The sequence below is a fragment of the Ixodes scapularis genome, unplaced genomic scaffold, assembly GCF_016920785.2.
Source record: "Ixodes scapularis isolate PalLabHiFi unplaced genomic scaffold, ASM1692078v2 PGA_scaffold10__122_contigs__length_95168666, whole genome shotgun sequence".
Classification (NCBI taxonomy): Eukaryota; Metazoa; Arthropoda; class Arachnida; order Ixodida; family Ixodidae; genus Ixodes; species Ixodes scapularis.
This window is the reverse complement of record NW_024609836.1, coordinates 56,716,597-56,737,351: the sequence shown is the minus strand read 5'-3', so window position 1 is coordinate 56,737,351 and position 20,755 is coordinate 56,716,597. Positions and strand designations below refer to the sequence as shown.

The 20,755-nt window shown below is 48.3% G+C and overlaps 1 protein-coding gene across 1 annotated transcript in view; it reads right to left on the bottom strand.

The window, feature by feature from the left end:
• The window catches only part of LOC8024191 (beta-1,4-glucuronyltransferase 1), a 233,464-nt gene that overhangs the window by 210,224 nt on the left and 2,485 nt on the right, over positions 1 to 20,755 (bottom strand). Inside the window, exons 2-5 of the mRNA XM_042288564.1 lie at positions 18,668 to 18,811; positions 7,892 to 8,096; positions 6,610 to 6,799; positions 3,436 to 4,093 (exon numbers count right to left, since the gene is read on the bottom strand). Of these exons, the coding sequence (XP_042144498.1) occupies positions 3,436 to 4,093; positions 6,610 to 6,799; positions 7,892 to 8,096; positions 18,668 to 18,727 (1,113 nt within the window). The 5' untranslated portion in view covers positions 18,728 to 18,811. The remainder of the gene's footprint in view (positions 1 to 3,435; positions 4,094 to 6,609; positions 6,800 to 7,891; positions 8,097 to 18,667; positions 18,812 to 20,755) is intronic.

The window sequence follows — 20,755 nt, the reverse complement described above, 5'->3', positions numbered from 1 at the left end:
CGCATTGTTGTTTTTTGTGCGTTCGCCGGTTCATTTCATCGCGCGATTCTTGGTTCCACCCGTGAAAGAAGCTGCAGAAACTTTGTCAGGCTGACGCGACGCAGGTTCCGGTACCCCTCCGGGTCAGTGTTAAAAAGCTTCCGTCAAAAGTCGTCTGGCACGCCGCGATAATTCTAGCTCGCCCAATCAGCCTTTCACCCAGCAAGACTTTTCTAGTGGCTGTTGGTGTTTGCGTTGTGCACTAGCTCGGAGTCCGTGAAGTCATCTCTAAACGGCCCTCTGCAAGCCCAGAACTTCGTCGCTTCTACGCCGAAGCCTTATCCAACAGGACCATGCCTGTGTCATTGTCATGCCTTGGGTTAGTATAAAGCTATATAGTGGTGCTTCTCGCGCAGCATATCACGATGTCCTGTCTCGATCTGTACGTAAAAGCGGTTTAAAGTTCTTTATCGCGGTAGCAAACGTCGATTTCTCTCTTAGACAACGGCTACGGTGCGGTGTCGGAGTTTTGGGGCACCGTGGGGTGGCGAACAGGTTCGGCCCGTCTTCGTTGGTGTTTGTTCGTCGCCTCCCTCGTGTGGATGTAATTGGGAGACGGACGAACCCCGGACATGTCGTCACGTGATCAATCCGTCCGCAGATCAGTCCGTCGAGTGAATCGGCCATTACAGACAACGGCTACAGAGAACACTGCGATCCCGTCGACAAAAATGACCACTCGCCGGTGTTCCGGGATATTATACGAAGCGAATACGAATAGGCATCGAACTAATTCACGCGCGTAAAATAAATAAAGAGATATCAAGAAAAACGACGCATTTCTACCGCAACGTGTTGCACAACTATTCCAAAACGACGCATCTAGTAGAAGAAAGGAAAAAAAAAATCAGACGATCGCAAATTCGCAATCGATTTGTTCTTCAAATGGCGAGACTGCGGCAACACCGGTTCGCCGAAATGAGAACAAAATCCGGGCGCCCGAAACACCGTTCTTAAATTACACGGGAACAGCTCCAGCCGGCACTGTGTACCGACGGCACAATATTGATGACCTCATATAGCTCACGCCTATTCTTTCCTGTTTACAATATCCGATGTGTCGCTTTACCATCTTCGGTCAAATGTTCTGCGTGTACATTGGCTGTGCGACAATATCCGGCTGAGTTTTGAGTGTGACTATAGGTGTCATAATACGTGGCAAATACTTAGCTCCAAAGAGGGACGAAAACGTTCGGCAACGATGCAGACGGTCGAGCCTCATTTGCTCGACGCCCAAAAAGCACAAAAGCAACCTATAAAAAAATAAAATAGATACACAGCAGAATAAGCTGTCATATTTTTAGGAATACCTCACAAACAAAGCGCTAGCGCCAGTATACTCTCGGTAGCACCCACGGCGAGCGCGTTTCATTGGAGTGAATATCGACACACACACAGACACACATATCCATTACGCGAAACGTAAAATAAAAAAAAAAAAATGTAAAACGAAGAATACGACGACTAGAGGAGAGCATTTCGAGTGCCGTGACCCACAGACGTGCAACCCGGGCTGCAGCGACTGTTTTGGCTGGCGTCATACAGCGGAGCAGGTATGTTTCTATGATTCCGAAACCATTGCGATCGTCATGCTTCTTCCACGCTCGTCGGTGAAATCTTAAATAAAACGTGCAAACAATAGATCCTGCGGGGGAAAAAGACATACACCGGTTTTTGCGCACGAAATCACGCAGAACAGTGTAGTTGCTGTGCGGCGATCTTGTGTGTCAGAAATGCCTTCACGTCAAGCGATCCAAAGCCAACTGGCAAAAAGAGCTTGAACCATAGCCTCCTATATGCTGATATAGCCTGGCAGATCGCCACGAAAAGCGGCCGCCGAAATGGAGCAGATGGAGCGGCAGACAACGGATGAGAGGAGAGCCACGTGACTGGCGCCCCGCTGCGGCGAGACGCCAAAACACACTTCTCCCGAGCGAACAAGTGTGCTTCAGATCCTAGCCGCTGCAAAAGCTGTGGGCTGACGTCCAGGTTCCCCGAGAAATGGATCTTCGATGCTCTGTGCTACCAGATCCTCGCGCTTGAAATCTGCGACCGGGCACTCTTCGGCTCCGTCGTCGAACTGACAGGCTTTGTGAGTATAGGGAGGCTATGCTTGAACGCCAACGTAAGCATCAGCCAGCGATTCTACAAGCGCGTTAGTAGTCACTGGGTACTCATAGTCATATTATCACTACTCAGTCAATGAGATTGCAGCATCAGTCGGAGAGAGCGCCCAAGGACCAATCAGAAGCAAGAAAATATTAAGCCAGACCATGCGCTTCTTAAGATGTAAATTAATGTTGAATGTCTAATAAACTGTACGGCGAGGAGGCAGTGCGAGGGAAGTGTGTCTCGAACAACCACTATCCCAAAACTATATGCCCGAAAGCGGACAAGTATCGGTGCCGAGAATGAAGGGGAAAGGTTTCCCCGTCTTTCTCAATGGGAGCACGAGGTGACCTTCCTTCATAGAATTATGACGATAAAGTCAAGCTTCTATGATTATACTTGACACCATTTTCACGTATAAGTTGGCTAATACGCGACACACGTCGTTCCTGGCGTCTTAGACCGACCCAGCCAGCATTCCTACACCTTTCTCCTTGTTCGGAAAAATACGGATAGCACACCCTTCCATACTGTGAACAACCGTTAGTTTTCCAGAGTTCGCGGTTTGTATCCTGGATTCTGGCGTCACCAAATCGATAGCGCCATCCTCCCAGTCGAGGCGGCAACCTTCCAGTGCCTCACGGGTCGACAAACCGCGACATCGAGTGAGGCATAATCTTAGTTCGCCTCGAGTTAGTAAAAAAAGTCGCATCTTTCACCCACAGTGTGCGAAGAGACGAAAGCGATAGCTGCAGCACGGTCGCGCAATGCGGGTGGAACGGTGCCATCACGTACCTGAGGACGGAGGTACGACGTAGTTAGTTCTCATAGCCGTCGTGATTGGCGTCGTGGATGCCACTGACGACCGCCACCGGTGCCAGGTGATCCGTGAAGTAAGTGGGTAAGCGCGGTGGAAGTTTCGAAAACCGTCCACCATTACGCGTAGCAAGTGGATACTCCCAAAATGGGATTTCGCATAACGCAAGTAATGTTTGAAAACAAGTCTTTCAAGCAGACGACACGAAAGACTCTCACTTAATTCGTCGCGTCGTTACTGGCGGGATGCCGGGGCTCCCCTCTCTTCTCTCTCTGCGCTGCGCGGCCGACGCAAAAACCCAACTTCCCTGGCCTCTCGCCAAAAGCTAAGAGAAGGGTTTTTCCACAGCGGCGTACGACGACAGCCCACGGGCTCGAAATCTCCACAAGGTGTCGCCCGTAAAGAAATCGCTTTAAAACTACCCACAACTCTGTCGACAAAACAAATCGCCGGTGAAGTGAATCCCTTACCTGACTGATGCGGTTGAAGCCGTACTGGCGAAACCTCTCGTCGTAGAGCGGCGCCGAGTTGCGGCCGAAGTAGAAGGGCTCCCAGGGGTCCCTCCAGAGCACTTCGAAGAGCACGGCGAGCCGCTGTCCCGGCGGCTCCCGCTGCCAGGCTTCGTAATCCGTGTGCTTCTGGCACTTCCAGCACAACTCGAGGTAGAAGGGACGTGCATCCATGGCCTCGACGCGCTGCAGCAGAGACGCCTTGTCCCTCGGAGACGGCACACCGTCGCGCACCTCAAACGCCGGCGCCACGTACACCGTCTTGTCGTCGCGGTGAGACTCGACAAAGAGGCGGTTCTCGCGGGCAAAGTCCACGAAGGACTCGTGCAGACCGTCGTTGGGCAGCAGGTCGACGTCGAGGACTAGGACAAACTCGGTCTGCGAGTTGCGGCGGGCCACGTTCCGGAGTAGGTTGACAGGGTAGGAGACCCCCAACGCGTAGTTTTCCGGGAAGCGGAGCGACCGCAGTTGGTCTGGCAGCGCGTCGCAGGACGGCGAGGAGAACACGTGGCCGGCTGCGGCCTTGGGGACTTGGTCGCCGGCCACCGTGGGCTCTTGGTCCGGGGGTTGAGGGCCCCGGCTGTTGAGCGGGTAGACTAGGTGGAAACTCGTGTTGAACCTGGGAACGGGACGTGTCGAGACCTGTTGAGCGACGCGGGACAAAACGAAGAAACAGGCGACGGAAGCGTGCATGCTCTGTGAAGCTGTTCCTTAAACGCTGAGGCCGCTAAGCTCAGAACACGTGACTGTCTTTCGTTAGTGTGCTGCTTCTCGTAGCCTCGGCCGTTTTTATACTACGAATGCCATGAAGAAGCTGTGGAACCCGCGGGAGCGCGCGTCAAGATTGAGGGAAATTGTGGTATACTGCACGACCGTTTGCGCGACTAGTAAAGGCTCGTTCACATACTTGTAACGGAGTACGACCGAGAGAGATCAGACAAGTTTTTTAGCCTTTTGCGACTTCTTAGGACTGGATGCGTTGCTGCGGAACTGGTCCTAAGACGTCGTAAGAGGTTTAAAAACTGGTCTTGTCTCTCTCGGTCGTACTCGGTTACAAGTGTGTGAACGTGATAATAGTAATATTTATTTTGGTTCAGCATAGCCGCGCCACCACAGAAATGAAAGTACCATGAAGGCCTTGCACCGCATCTAATGATGATGTGATGAGACCATGTACAGATGACAGAGAGGTGCTGACCATGTTTAAATATAGCTTGTGGGCGAGGGTGAGGGGATGATGTAGCGGGTGATTACGACCCAGTGCTGTTTAGTGGGCTTCTCGTTAAAGTACAGTCTCACTTCTGCCCGTGTGTATCGTCAGATAAACAATCAGAAGGCTCATACTATGAGTATGAGCGACAGAAATACTTCATAAATAGGGCTCAGTGTTTTCGGATATATCCGCACAAAATCCTAAAAACACTCGCCGGTGAATTTTTTGTCAATGCAGAGGTATCCGAAAACTCCGAATTTTGAGGTAAAAATGACAAAATAAAATGAAAAAGACGGTGTTTGACAAATAAATTGCATAGGAGCTCAGTAATTGTGGTCCTGAGGAGAGGCCACTTCAGTTTCCTCTGAAATCTAGAACTACTGACAAAAGGGTTTGCCTTTTAGCACGTCGAGGTTCCTTCAGAACAACGGGTCATGATACCCGAATATTATTTATTTCGTTTTTGTTTTTTTTTTTAAATATAAGAACACAATAAAAAAAAAAAAAAAAAAAAACTTCAAATTTCAAAGAATTGGGAATTCTCAGCGAAAAATAAATTCCGAAAACCCGCCAAATTTAACGATAAATAATCTCCGAAAACATTGAATCCTACTTGTACTGAGTAAAAATTCCGTTACCGGTCGAGTGGCATCAGCATTTTTCATTCTTCCCATCCTTATATTGAGGTTTAGAGACATTGGAGATCCCAGGAGAAATGTGAGCTTCTTCTACAAGACAGGTCGCTGCCGGGCGAGATGAGAAATGTCATATGTTAAAGGAAGATGGTACAAAATTTTAAAATATTTCAGGGGCTCAGGCAGGAAACATTGACTTTAGGGAGGTATTGTGTTCGCCCTTCTGTTCATAGCTAGCTTAAAAAAACTGCCTGCGAGCACCGTTTTTCTGGGGAAGTCTAGGACCTTCTTTGTAAGCTTCCTGAACGAGGGGAGTCATTTTCGATTTTCCTTCAACTCTTTATGATACAAACAAAACTCGCAATGCAGCAAACACTTAAACGTCTGCATACCCAACTGTTCTTAATCAAGTACGTGTTTGCACGCAGCATCTGTGAGTACCATGCACGCATGTGCAGAGTACCCCTTTGTGAAGAGTGACACATTTGCGCATGCATCGACAGCACCTTTGCCTGAAAATGCCAGTCCTTGTATAAAAACGCATTGATTCGTCTCTTTCTTTCTTTTTTTTTTTTTTGTAGAAGGTTACTTAAGGGACAAGGAACAGCAAAAGGACCACCAAACGCAACCCTAAAATCGGTAAACCGGAAAGCTTGCCAATGTTCGTGTTTTTAGTCAGTTTGCGAGTAATCAAGATGCAACTTATTTTTCCTGGCGAATTTAGTTCCGCTTTTGTTTCTTTGTTTTCGTCTATACATCTGTAGCCGAGACTAAAGTTTCTTTTATTCCCGTTAGAGTTGCGGCCGACGTTTCAAGTAATTCCTCCTCACCGACAGGTCAAGAAATTTAGGGACTGGCAAGTCCCGATGATCATGTCATTGCTCCGCAGTCAATGAGATGTCGACACGAGTCGATAAGAGCGCCGAAGCACACATTAGAAAGCAAGAAGCCTGAACATATAATAAGCTACGCTTCGCGTTTATAGGCCTCCTGCGTTACCCACGGGGCGCTGCGAAAAGGGGTTCTCATTAGAACTTGTTTTGGTCTATCAGGAGAGCTTGTACTACCCAAAATGAGGGCACCAGTTTGTCTGATTGTGAACTCCCAAACAAATCAAACATTTCTCATTGGTCGATTGCGCTCGCCCAGCAGCAAGCAGTGATGCCACGTCCAGTCCACAGCAGAGAAATCTCTCGGACCACCATTGTACCCCAGATTTCTTGGAGTGTACCAGTCTCGAGCATCAAGCTTCGTGGTCTGTATGACCTGCAGGCGGAGGAGGCTCACCTGAGCGCCGGCATGCACCGCCTCATCTGGACGAGGACCTCGACGACCAGCGGCAGGTCCCGGCGCAGGGCAAACACGGTGACGGCCATCGGGCCCCGCCAGCGTTCGCTCAGGGGCCCCAGGTAGTGGACGTGGTTCACCGTCGTCTGCGTCACCAGCGTCGCATCCGGACGCACGTGGTTCCGGGACCCTGAGAACGCGCCAAGAAACGACCCCATTCGCACTTTCCTACGCTACATATACGCACATCTGCAAGCTGCCACGCTTCGTAAGCCGGTCTAGCCACCGTGGCTGGACCATCAGACGACCTACAGAGGGGAGCAGCAAGATGGCGGCGCCCAGGGACTTATTTCCAAACGTCTGCAACGCTTCAAAAGCCAGTCTGACCACCGGGAGTAAAAAACGCTTTGTCTGCGTGGCAGTCTGACAACTGCGGGAGCACCTAGCGAGGTTTGACTATCAGGCAATCCAGACGCACCAGCAGCAAGATATCGGCGCCGAGAGGTCGTAATTGCAAACGTGTGCCACGCTTTGAAAGCCAATCTGGCCGCCGTGGATAAAAACGTTTATTTGGGAATCAGATCGGCAACCGTGGGCACGTCTTAACGAGTCTCATGTAGGTTGGGAGAAGGGGAGGCGACATACAGGCTAAAGCCAGTCAAACAAGAAAGTAGAGGTCGCGGTCGGTGGGAACAACCCCAAGGATGCCCAAGGGACCTTTGCGTCCAATAGCGTCTTTTGGTTTTGTTCGCTCTTGGTCAACGTTGGGGGCATGTTTCTTCAGACCGGAAGCATCCCGTGGCTTCACCTCTGGAGGCGTCATGTCGCCTCCAGAAGCTTCCTACCGCCATTGCGCGGCTTGACTATCAGACAATTTATACCCGTCAGTAGCAATATGACGGCTCCCATAAGTCGTACTTGCAAACTTCTATACAAGTTTGCTAGTTTCCCCGCTTCAAGAACCAGCCTCGCTACCATGAATGCAAAAAAAAAACCGCTTTGTTTGGGCGCGCTTTGCTCGACTATCAGACGATCTACAGACGCCATCAACAAGATGGCAGCGTCCAGAGGCGGTACGTGCAAACGTCTATACACGTATGAAAGCAGACATGTTTCAAAAGTCAGTCTGCTCATTGTGGGCTGAAAAAGAAAACGCTTTGTTAGGGTAACTGTTTGAAGTCTCACTAATCTGAAGCATAGCCTCTAACTTCCGCTTTAAGTGAACCCGGTGCGTCAAAGAGAAATGAAGACAGGAGCAGCGCGAGTCCATCCTGTCCCTCACCGAGCAGGCTGTCGGCGCGTGCCAGGAAGTTGACGATGTGGAACTCCCCACCGGAGTCGAGCACCGAGCTGCGGCGAATGACAGCCTGCATTTGGCTGCGGTCTTCGTCGGCGTCCCTCTGGGCGAGCGACTCGGACGCGCCGCCGCTGCCGCCGGCACGACTCTTGCGGGCCTCCAGGCGGGACAGCAGCGTGATGTGGATGACCTGCGGCCAGAAGACTATTGTTAGGGCGACCTCTATAGGCCTCCTTAATGTCCACAAGAGGCTCCAGTGGTCCAAATTTGGTAGCCGCGAGAGCGAGATCCAATTAACCTCTAGCGAAGCGAGCGACGATAGCGTTTGTAGACGGTTCGTCTGCGTGAGCGAAGAATACGGTTCGTCTGCTACGGAGTGCCATTCGGAGGCGGAAGTAAAACGAGAAAACCGCGTGCGTCGACTGCTAACAGACCGCAAAAAGAGTTGATCGTCTGCTATGAACCGAGCGCCGCGGTGCATTGAGATCGGGCGCAGGCTGATTTTGTGATGGTCTGATATATTCGCGCTTCGTTTGCAAATCTCACGTTATTCCGCTGCCGTAAAAAAAGCCGACATCGACCGGTGGGTCAAGGATTGCTAAGGACAAGCACATCAAAGACCGCGAGATTTCTCTCGCTATTTGTTTGTTGGTACAGCGTTTCTTACATAGGCTGTTTTCCAAAATCTACTCGATCCGACTCCGCAGTAAAGGTATCCTACCGCGGCGTTTCAAACGTAACTCATGCTTACTCGATGATGTCAGAACTCGCTTTCCAGAAGCGGGTAGTTTCTCAGGTAGGTGGGTAACGTCGGATAAAATTAAGTAAAGACGTCGCGTGATCTGTTCGCCGTCTGGTCGGCGTCTGATTTCTGCGCTCACAACCGTCAAAGTTCGTCTGCTTTGTTGGCTTTGGTGGCAGATGTTCGAAATGGCAGAGAATGAGGAGCAGCCATTTATGTGTGCTTATTGCGAATTTCTGTTTTGAACGTACGAAGTCATTGTGCACCAGATTCAAACCGTGCACCTTCTGCAGGAAGGCATACCTGTTCTTACTTTCAGAGTGTGAGCGTAAACAGAAGCTTCTACGCATCCTCGTCTTCGACGCTGCAGTGTACTCCGTATTCTTACGTTCAAGGCTGAAGATGTTCGAACGCAGTAGATGATGTAGAACTAATTTATCCCCCAATCTGTGCGCAATGAGAGGATAACGCTTGTGGACTAGTGAAAGCTTCAAATATTTCATGTATATGATCAGTCAACAACCCCATCTCCTCCCCCTCCCCAAGAAATTGCCCGTAGAGGTTTGGAAGTTCTCTCCGTGATTTTGTAATCATACACGCGTCAAAGCGAACGTAACTTACATATCACTCTTGAGAAAGATCCCTGCGCTGTACCGCTACACCGTGTGGAAGCGGACTCTAAATGTCCGCGAAACGTAATCGATGCAAAAGACGATGCGTGGAACGTATGCGTTTCGGGCACCTGGACTACACTTACAGCGATCCCGCTGATTAATAAACATAAAGTCTTGATGTCTAATTAAAGGACTAAGTAACTTTGATCTCAATATACAGCCCAAAATCAAGGTGAGCAAGTGGAGCCGACGGGGACACTTCCGATTGCACCGCGTCATCACCGTCAAAAAAAAAAAAAAAAAACTTCACGGCGGTTAATAGTATCGTCTCTTCGATTGCTTCCTCCATGATGAGTCACGGATCGTGTACTCGCGATGTCACGTGGTATTATCACCTGCTGACGTAAGAGACAGGTTACTCGGGTAGCATTCGGAACATAGCCATGTTACGCAATGACTGTCGGCTTTGAGCAGAGGCAAGCGGAATGGAGAGGGTGAATAGTACGTTTGGCTGCCGTGCGGTGGAGCCACCTAGGCGTTCAGCACAGACCTGTCATGTAGTGAAGCTAACCACCTCTTTCATAGGAGGTTCAATGATGTTGCCCCATCAGCACCGACAGCCAGGTATTTAAAACGTTCTTGACCAACAGTCTAAAGCTCGGGACCGGCTCGCGGTTTTCAGCGGAATACTATTTTATTTTTCCTATCATTCACCCGCAAAAGTGTCGGCGCCAACTATTTACATACGCACGATTTATGGCAACCGCCAAGACCCAAACTGCCGCCGCAGCAGACGGCCAAGCGGCCAAGCGTTCCGCATTGCACAAGCGCCGCATGGCTGTGCTTGTTTCGTAGTTTCGGTAATTTGCCTCACCGAAACTCTTTTGAATCCGGGTGATCACACCCAAAAAAGCGTTCCACATGTAAAAAAAACAGACATACATACACATATATATATATATATATTCAATATACATGTAAAAACTACACGCTAGAAAACAAAACAAAAACGGCCGCTTGGCGGTGCTACAAAGCCGTTCGTGCAGGGACCTTAGTTCGTGCTAAAGTTCTTATACATCGGGCGACCGCGAGAAAACAAAGTCCTCCTTTTCAAACCGCAACAAATAAACTAGACGTAGCGGAGAACTCGAACTACGTCAGAACGTAGCCCCAGCCGTTCGAGCACGATGCCAAAATTTCAGCCCCAACCGTTATCTCATTCAAAAGTTGTTATCAATGATTTTCTGAAATTTCCAATGGGTAAATGACGCCTAATTTTGCCCGTTTTCGGTTTCTGGCGCCATGGAGCTTCCTGTATTCAAAGCTCCATCGGCCGCCATTTTTCCAATGAAATTTTCAGAAAAATCGCTTATAACATTTGAATAAGCTAATGGTCGCTACTGAAACTTTGACATCTTGCTCGAAAGGCTGGGACTACGCTCTGACGGAGTTTGAGCTCTCCGCGATGTCTAGTTTATTTTTTGCGGTGCGAAAAACAGGGTTCGGTTTTCTCGCGGACATCTTGTACTTTAGTTCGTGCATGTTGTAAGGTGGAGCATCGGGCCTGGACGTCTCTCAGAGGGAAGCCGGCAGGCATAGCGTAACTTATATAGGAGGCACTGGTTGGTGAGACGTTATAATCAAAATACTGCCCGAATGCAAACTCGCGAACGTTTCAAAAATCTCGCATTGGTTGATTTCGTGCTAGCCACAGCGCCACTTCCAATCAGCAACCGAGTACGCCCTTGCTTTCACCTTGACCAAACTAAGGACTCCAGAAGAGACAAATGTGATATGGACGACGAGACGAATGCTGACGCCTTGAAGTAAGAGTACGCTATTGTCCAGTGATGCGATTAAGTGAAGTGATTTTGGAGCATCATTTGGGGCAGCAAAATACATTTTAGGAGCAATACTCTTCGCTAGCATTCATTCCCCTGTGAATATTAAGGCAAGACTGATGTGCTCATGTCCAACTAAAACGCAGTGCTTCTTTTCCTTTCCACTTATGTGTAACCACTTCTCAGCATCCATTGCAAGCACATTAAAATTGCGAAGGTAATTTAATTATGCGCATCAATAGCATCCTAACTGTAGGTATTTTCGATCAGGCGGATTCAGTTCGTGACAATTATTATGCCTTAAAATATTCTACTCGACGTAATATTGTTGTTCCCGAGCTTTCATTCCAACAAAAACGTTAATTCAGTTTTAATTTAAACTTCACTGACTTTATCCACAAAACATTGTGGGTCTATTTAAATGTGCTAACGAAACGCACACACACAAAAAAAAAATAATACCTTCAGCACAGCCTGGTTACACATAATTAACGTGGCTGATCAGCCCTTTCCCGATAGCTGGTTTTCAAATATTTCTCCTTAAATATCGCAATTAAATATAAATAAATAAAAAGAATCCACGACCGATGATGCTCGCAACTTGTCAGTATCTCATAGTCTAATATATAGACTAATCGTAGTCTTACAGTGCGAAAGTGTTGCAAGTTGGCAAGTTGGTTTTATAGCGCCAATTTTGCAACGTTATATTTATTTTTACGTTTTTCTTTTCTCTAATCTTTGACGCGTCGTCGATTGCCATTTTATCCTCGAGGGTCGTTTTACCCTCAATACGAAGCTGCGCTGCGGCGAAGCGACAACCACAACATCGTGATGTCTACTGCGCGGGCGTAGCTTTTCTGCAGTGCACGCACACGGTGAGAAGCGCACTTAACGGGCTACCAACAACAAAATATATCACGAAACTTCGAATACCGAGTCGTGTTCGATACAAAGATAGAATCAAATCATACGTTACTCAAAGCGATAAAAAATGTCCCGAAAATTCACGCAAGCTTACCGGAACAACCCGGTAGTGCAGCGACGCCTGAATTATTCGTTTCCGCATTCGTAAGAAAAAATTAGCCGCATCCGCACATATATAGAACGTAACGATTTAGAGAGATTTAGGGGAGGAAGTGGCCGAGTGGGCTAACGCGTCTCAGCTCGGAGCGTGGAGCGAAAGCTTGCGCTGGGAACCTCCTGGGCTCGATCCCCGCCGCCCCCGCCCGTTTCGATCTGGATGAGTTTCGTACCGGCACGCGTTCGTGTGATCACTACTGCGTGATGCACGTTAAAAACCCCAGGTTAGCGGTTGTACCGCACTGGCCAAATTTCTCATCTACAGCTAAGAGACCGATTACCCGTTGAGGCGCATCTCCATCAAGGCTGTATAAACATAAAGAGCAAGCCAATTTTTTTTTTTTTTTTTTTAGAGAGATTTAAAGGCATATACTTGTTGCGCGGATGTTTAGACAGAAAAGGGTTAGTTTGCCTTGAAATGTCATATCTGCTGTCTCTTCTACATCGCTTTGCATAGATGGGCTGTTTGGATAGCGCAGTAGGACTCCTAACCTTCAATATCTAATGCACATCACGCAGTAGTGATCCCACGATCGCACGCCGATACTGTAACCAATCACGTGAAATATTATTAAGGCTACTAGGGCTGAGCGTTAGCAAGCAGCAAAAGGGAGTCACATGGCACGTATTTTCCTATCGCCTTCAGCGACGCCAGAGGCCTTACGCGTTAGCGCACCACGGCTTGGAGCACGTGGATGCGAAAGCTCGCGCTACAGAGTCTAGGAACACTAGGCTCAATACCCGCGCCCCGCTGCTTTTAGTATGGATGGATATGGACACATTTGCAAAAATCACAAGTCCTTGCGCGCGCGGCGCGCAACGAATTGTGGGAACGACCTGTACGATCCTCTCTATTTCGGTAGCATCTACCACGTTACATTGCCAGAAACCGAGCATGCGAGAAAAAGAGAACGAGAGAGAGTGACAAGTTGCCTCCATCGTCTGCAGGTGTGCAGGCGGCTCTATAGACCTTTCCAGCGGCAGTCTCGAACGAAGCGATTTTCAGCGCGTGTCCCTGGTTTTGAGAGTGTACGTCAGTGTTGCCCGACTGCGCTGAGCTGTGGAGTTTCTCGTCAGTAGGCTGTGGCAGCCTGCGTTGGCGCAATTCCGGACGCTGGTGGCGGCTGAATTGCCGCGTTTTCTTTTTTATCTTGTATTCTGTGGCGAGCATAATTTATAAAGGTCTTTAAGAAAGCAGTGCTCTATTTTTGGAAACAAAAACAAAGACATGAAAGCTGTTTTGGTGAGTCCGTGCGCGACAGTACAAATGCAACTGGAATGTTTGTTTCATTTTATGTTCATTGTTTTACGGCACCGTAAACTCAGCCGTGTCAATCTATAAAGGTCAAAATATTTGACCACACAGGATATCCGTACTGCATGGATATTCCCCGCCCACAACATAAAATCATCAATCATCAATCGAACAAAAAATATATTGTACGTACCCCTCGGTGCCGCGTTATCCCAACAGGATTTGAGAAAGGTCTCAAATAACACAGAATGTCCAATATACAGTGTCGACGATAGTCACTTCACGACGATCGGACGGAATCCGGCGTGTTTTGGGGAACATGTAGAAGAGAGCTCCTTTTTTGCACAGCTTCATAGCAAATGAACGAACGTGCTTATTATGTCGCCACACCCCGGACCCGACCCTATCAGCTAGTTTTTGCGAAGACCCGGAACACAGCCTGGAAGGCTTTTTGGAGATTATCTCGACGGAAATAATCCTCCAAGCACGTCGAACTGCCCGCGTCGCGGGCTGCTTGACGTTCGCTCTCTTCGTTCGTTTCCTGCGAAGGCCGAGCGGGCTACGAGCCCTGGTATTCCCTGGTTCACACACTGGAAGATAACATACAAAGGGTAAGCATCCTAAACAGGCGAATAAAATAAAAACTTCCAAGAAAAGCCGGCGAACTCCGAATGCAAAATGCAGGTGGGGAGTCATGCTGGCCGGGTTTCCACAGCTCAGGCGGGTGCCAGAAATTTCTGGCTGATAGGGGTCGCTCGATTCGCAAAATGGCGGCGGCCAGAGCGCTCTTTTTGGAAAGGTCTATACAAAGGTTTCCCAGAAGGCATTACGGCGCCAATGAAGGGCGCTCGCTTCGCAAAAGCGTATGTCTTCGCCCGGCGTGCGGAGGCATATAAGCGAAACTTCTTGGTGCAAGCAAAAGACCACAAGTTAGTACTGGGAAACACTATAACAAGGTCTCGAGGGTATGTCAACGTCTTACTTTGCAAACATTCAGAACTTGCAACTTCTCTTCCGATTTTATTCTTTAGGCGAGGCGCTTGACGTTAAAGGCTGTTCTTACCCTGTCAAGTATCCTAGCTTTCGATAATATCGACTAAAAGCATGTTATCAATGGCGACTTCAAGCCATAATTTACCGCGTCCTTCAAGCTGACATGTAACCAATAAAACAAAAAATAAAAGAAGTGTGACAGCGTATGATAAAAAACTTCCCTGCTTAAAAAGAAAAAAAGAAAAAAAAAGTGGAGAAGGAAAAAAAAGTTTTTCCTGCTTCCCGGATTCCTGGAGAAAATCATTTGTCAAGCCCAAGCATTACTTCCAGTGTCTCCGCTCTTAACCGAAGCTAAGATCGCTTCTGCTCCAGAAACACGCGGAAACTATACTTTAACACCGCCTTAAAAAAAAAATATAACGCATAATGAATTGTTTCTGACAGTGTCAACTACTTTCAACTTATCCTCTTTATTTTATAGGCCGTGCACTTGACTGCAGTATAGAGTCTACACTAAATCCTCCGAATTAACTTTCTCTCTTCCTCTCCCAACTCCGACTCAGATTTCAAGATCTTACGCGTTCCCGAGACAGTTTCCACGAGTTATAATCACAGAAAGGATGAGAAAGGCAGGGCGGCGTCGCTTTCCGATGCCCGTGCTTCATGCAACACGCGCTCGCTGCCTTCCACCGTGCTGCGTGTGCACGCTCGAGGTTTACCAGACGCCGAAACGTTATCGATGGTAAAAAGGTCACGCTGAAGGCGGGAAACACGACAGACTTGCCCGCCGTTCTAGCGCCGCCAACAACGAACGTTTGAGAAGTAAAAACATCTACTAACCATTCACTCCGCGTCCGTGCTCCAACGACACACGTCGTCTAAAACAACGCATTTACTATTGGCGGGTTCCTTTCAAAACGATTTCGATTCAATACTTAAAGTATAAGAAGTTCAGAGAATGAAACGAAACTACCCTATCGAATTAGAATGCGTCTACGCGTGGAATGAAAAGTGCCTCCACAGTTGAACCCACGACCTCCTCTATAATGTGGTTGAACCACCGATCTTTGCGCTCTTCCGAAAATTGATTAAACGTACACATGGTCCGATGTTACCTTCTCGATTACAAACGACCGGCCAGCGCACCTAGACAAGCAACTATAAGCTTGGTATATGGATCTCCCGGTAATCATTTCCTATCGCGTAGCAATCGCGTTTAATAAACCGTACGGTTCCTCATAACACCATTAATAATGCAGTTATTTAGATGTATAGCAACGCGTTTAAAGCCTCGTAGCGCCAGGTGAAACCATAACGAGACGAACATTTATCACGTCCACATTCAAGCGTACGCGGAATTCTTCTTTGACTTTTATTTTATTTTTCTCTAGCAGGATAGTCGATATACGCTTAGAGGGTTAAAAAAAAAAAAAACACGAAAGGGTATCAATACAAACTTGAATACCTTAATCGCAAATGGAATTCGTAAAAGAAAAGTGTAGGCAGCCTAGACCGTTGCAAGAATAAATTGACTGCCACTCGAAATGGAATGTCTGTGTGGCCGCTGAAAAAATCCGCCCGGTACGGGACCCGATCTCGGTACTTCTCCGAGACTAGTGGAAGGCTTTACCGACTGAGCTAACCAGAAGGCTAGCAGTTAGCAGTGTAAATGGACGTTAATCTGTTGCCACCGGTGTTGATCGAAGCCACCGCAAGGGTGATATCAGACGCCAATTATTAGATTTACTTAAACCGCATCCGATCCGTATCCGCAGACTTCGAATCCGCATCCGAACCGCATCCGACCCGCGATCCGAGCATTGATGTTACATCATTAAATCAAGCGTGAATTAAAAATATTTTAAAAAAAACTGTCTGGGTGGTACCTTATAAGCTCTTTGCTTACAAGAACTCTTCGAGACAGAGTGCGGTGAACGTCATTATCATATTTTGTTTTATCGTATTTGTATTATATACGATCACCCTTCCAAAGACACTTCGCGTCGCTGGAAACACGATCGCAGTTATGACATCGTCCTGGGAGTCTGCGACATTCTGCCCAAAGCTAAATAAATAAAAAAAAGTTTCATATTTTTTTAACATTTATGTTAAGCAGGCGCGTTACTTTCTAAACATGAACATGTATAAAGGACATGCTAATAATATTGCGCCATTTTATTTAGATCAAACAATAAAAAAAAAATGGGAAAGGAACAGCGGCCACTCAGCGCAGAGAAATAGTAGAAGCAAGTACATCACTGGGAAAATATCGAAATATTCAATACTGGCAACACCAAATGCGTTTAAATTTTTAACACAACCCCAAAATGCGTGCTCCAAACCACATACTTATCAACAAATAATCACCTGTAAAAAATAAAAAAAAAACTGCAAACAGACAACGTTTTACTTATCGAGGAGGCTTCTACTTTCCTGTAAACTGTACCTTTTTCTTTCTTTCTTTCTTTACCAAAGCACGTTTTCCTTTTTTCTCCCTGCCAAACAAGAACACACTTTCCCAGGACAATTGATACTCTGCATTATTTCACTTTTTCTAGGGACAGCATTTCTGGCGAGATTAGAATGCTCTAAAGCGCTCTTTGGCGAGAATCAAGTCTATCTTAGCGTAGAGAATAATTTTTTTTCCGACTGGCTCCTTTTCTCAGAGAAACTTGCTCTCACGAAACATTCAATGACGCACTTCGTAGCATCCCTTCTTTATTCGCTCTACACTCTGAGGTCGCACACGTTTCTGGACCGCCTCAGCAAAAATGTAGATCCGGACCCGGACTTCCGGAACTGGACAAGTGAAGGACTTGTACCAGTGAAGGACCTGTACTAGTGAAGCCGTACCTCAGTCACACCCACGGTGCTGAAGTGTAAGAACAGCGCTCCGAGTGGCACTTTGACGTCGGCAAACACTCCTTCGAAGTACGCATCAAACCCACAATGTTCTAGTCTCTGGATACCATGGGCAAGAGTTACAACGTCCTAAACAGCGGCACGGTATAGCTTTCGCCACAAAGCTGACGACAACGGCCACACCGCGCTCACAGACACGTAGAGCGGAGTCGTCTTCCGAAGGAACCATAACAAGACAACGACGAGCGAACATCCACGGAGCACTTAAAACCCACACTGACGCAATAAAAGCCACCCGCACACCATCACGACGAGCTGCATTATGACCACGAAGGGCGGCGTTGAACGAGCAGAGAGAATCATCAAACAGGTTGGAACCCGACGAAGAGCTTCATTAACGCGATAACGGGCTCCCTTCCGTGCGGGAAAACGTTCCGTGCGTTTCTGAGAGCGGACTATGTAGTCCGTTTCACACCAGAGTCGCCGTCAAGTTAAGAAACGCAGAATGCGGCGAGCCGCAAGCGTCTTAGTATCACGAAACAACCAATTAGTCTGCGCCATTTCCCGACAAGTACGCCGAAAGACGAATCACGAAGCAGCAGCGTAGTAGCAGGCCGGCACAATTAGGCCCAGATAATTATCTCGCTGTTTTCAAATAAACGCTCGTTCGGAATCACGAAGCGTCAACATAACCGTCGCCTCATGTGTCTTAGTCTGTTAAGAGGACTATGAGTCTAAGCGAAGCCGGCGCCACGCTTTGAAGGAGACAATCAAGCAACAATGCCAAAAAGTTCATCGTCACTACTGCACTCGTCGTCTTTATGCGTGAGCTCTTCCCGGCTGAATTAACAATCACGCGCAGAAAACAGGCGGCATCACGGAGCATTCACTGCGTATGAAGCGCTTCGAACGCGCTTAATGAAAGAAGTGCATCGTCACGACGGCACTCGTCGTCTTTATGCGTGAGCTCTTCCCGCCTAAACGAACAATCACGCGTAGAAAACAAGCGGTATCACGGCGCATTCACTGTGTACAAAGCGCTTCGAACGCTTTTGATAAAAAATGTGCATCGTCACAACGGCACTCGTCGTCTTTATGCGTGACCTCTTCCCGGCTAAACCCACAATCACGAGTAGAAAACAGGCGGCATCACGGCGCATTCACTGTGTAGAAAGCACTTCGAACGCGCTTGATACCAAAAGTGCATCGTCACGACGGCACTCGTAGTCTTTATGCGTGAGCTCTCCCCGTCTAACTTCAAACAATCACGCGTACATCATGTCCGCATCGAACACCATGTGTCTTCTGCGTGTATGGTGTACGAGCGGTGTGTAACGGCGGCTTCAGCGCTAAACCGAAACCGAGATAACTGACCTGCAGCACGGCGATGACGAGCACCAGAAGCACGATGACGCTTCTCCAGATGGCCGGCATGTTGGAGGAAGGCTCATGCTACGCCCATGGTTCGGATGATGTGTCTCTCGCCGCCGCTGCCGCCGCCATCGACAGCGTCACCGCCTGAAAGAAAGATGGCGCTGGGTTACTTGCGCGCTCCGACTGGACAGTTGTAGACGCTGGCAGAATGGAAACGGCAAGGCCTTTTTGGGACGCCAAACATCCGGCACGCGCTCGTTGTCTTTTGTATAGTGAGTGCTTTGGCTGTGCGTGTTGGCTCGAGGCTCGCGAGACGTCGAAGCGTTACCGAAGGTACGCAGAGCGCAAGTTCGTCTGCTTCTTTTGCAGGGATTGTGGTGACGTCAGAACGCCGAGCTCTGATTGGTCCTGAAAGAAAGATAGTAGGTAGACTTCAAGGCAGCCTGCTTTGAGGTCTACCCTATCCTTCAATCGCAGGCAATCGGAGCTCGGCGTCCTTCTGAGAGTCACCGCAACTCTTGCGCAAGAAGCGGACGACTTGCTCTCCGCATAGGAAGCCCGCGCTGGAGGCGGAAAACTAAGGATTTCTCTGCCGTTGTCATCCTGTCAGTGAATACACTCGACTTCGCTGTATATTCAAGCACAAAGGTAGAACCACGCTTGCAAAAAAAAAAAAAGGCAAAAAAGAAGAAAGAATGGGTTCTGAGTACGGAGTTCCATAAAAGCGTGTTCTGTGTTCCTCTCTGCTCTGCAGGTCTTCATTCTACGGCTTTCGGCAGGACGACAGACATGACGTCGACTAAGAACGCACACCTGTGACGCTTTGGGGGGGGGATGCGTGGAAAGCTGAATCGCCCTCACTGAGTGCACTGACGTCACATCGGCAGCCATTGTTGTGTCCTCGCTGCTGCGCGCAAATACCTTCTGGAGCATGCATTTCGCGGCATCGAGTCTTTTTCTCAGCAAGCACACGGCCACCAGCATAATGCGACGACGTCACGTGCAAGCCATGTACACTTGCGTTCAACGCACAGCCGCTGTTTGAGCTCCAGGCGAGAAAATTAAAGTAACAACCATCCACAGACTAAAAAAAAAAAAGCGTAAACTGAACGAAAATTTTAGGTGTGCTCCGTTATCTCGACAGAGCGGACCTTGCTCTGAACAAAAGCGGGGTTGTTTCCTCTCCTATATTAGTTTAGATATACGCACTGCGTTATCAAACCGAGGCAGCAGTTTAGATAGCAGCGTTAAGCGAGACAGCGACGATTACTAAACGTGAGGATGTTTTCTCCTCTCAATAAAACGGGAAGTCAGCTCTTCAGAGATGCGCAGTAAAGTTTGCTGTTAGAAGAAATACTAGAAACCTTTAGCAAACCGTTGCCGTGTTCCGCGTACCGCACTACCGGAGCCTTTGAAGCATGCTTTTAAGCGTGCGCACCGGTGGTACCGTGACCGCGGTGCTTCAAAGGCTTCGGTAGTGCGGTACGCGGAACACGGCAACGGTTTGCTAAAGGTCTTTACTAACGCGAAGCCTCTGCATTGTCAATGCACGCAGAAACTAGCAGGAACCGTTAAAATCGATTTGCTGAAAATCTGAGAGAGAGAGAGAGGAGTTGAAGATCCGTCAAAAGGGCCCCCAGTCTTAGAGCACTGCACGGACCGGAATTTTTAGGCCCGGCCCGACTCGGCCCAGTATAAGAGACAACGGCCCGGGCCCGGCCCGAGGCCGACAGATCATTTCATTTCTAGGCCCGGCCCGACCCGGCGCGGTAGAAACACTGCCCGGGCAAGGCCCGAGCCTGACAGAATTTTTAGACATAAGCCCCAGCACAACCCAAGCCCGACAATTTTTTTTTTTTTTAATATAAGCTTTAGTTTGACACATTATAAACACGAGCCCGAAAAAGTTTGCAGGCTTCAACCTAAAAACTGTCTTAAGCATAGAGCGCGCACTCTCCCACTATGCTAATAGAGTTCATACGTTCTTTTTTTTTTATCCATTTCAAGGTTTTGCAAATGCAAGAAGTCTTTTTTTTTTTTTTTTAGCAGTGCCGTAGTGACTTTGCATTTCGCTTGTTTGTCTCTGTC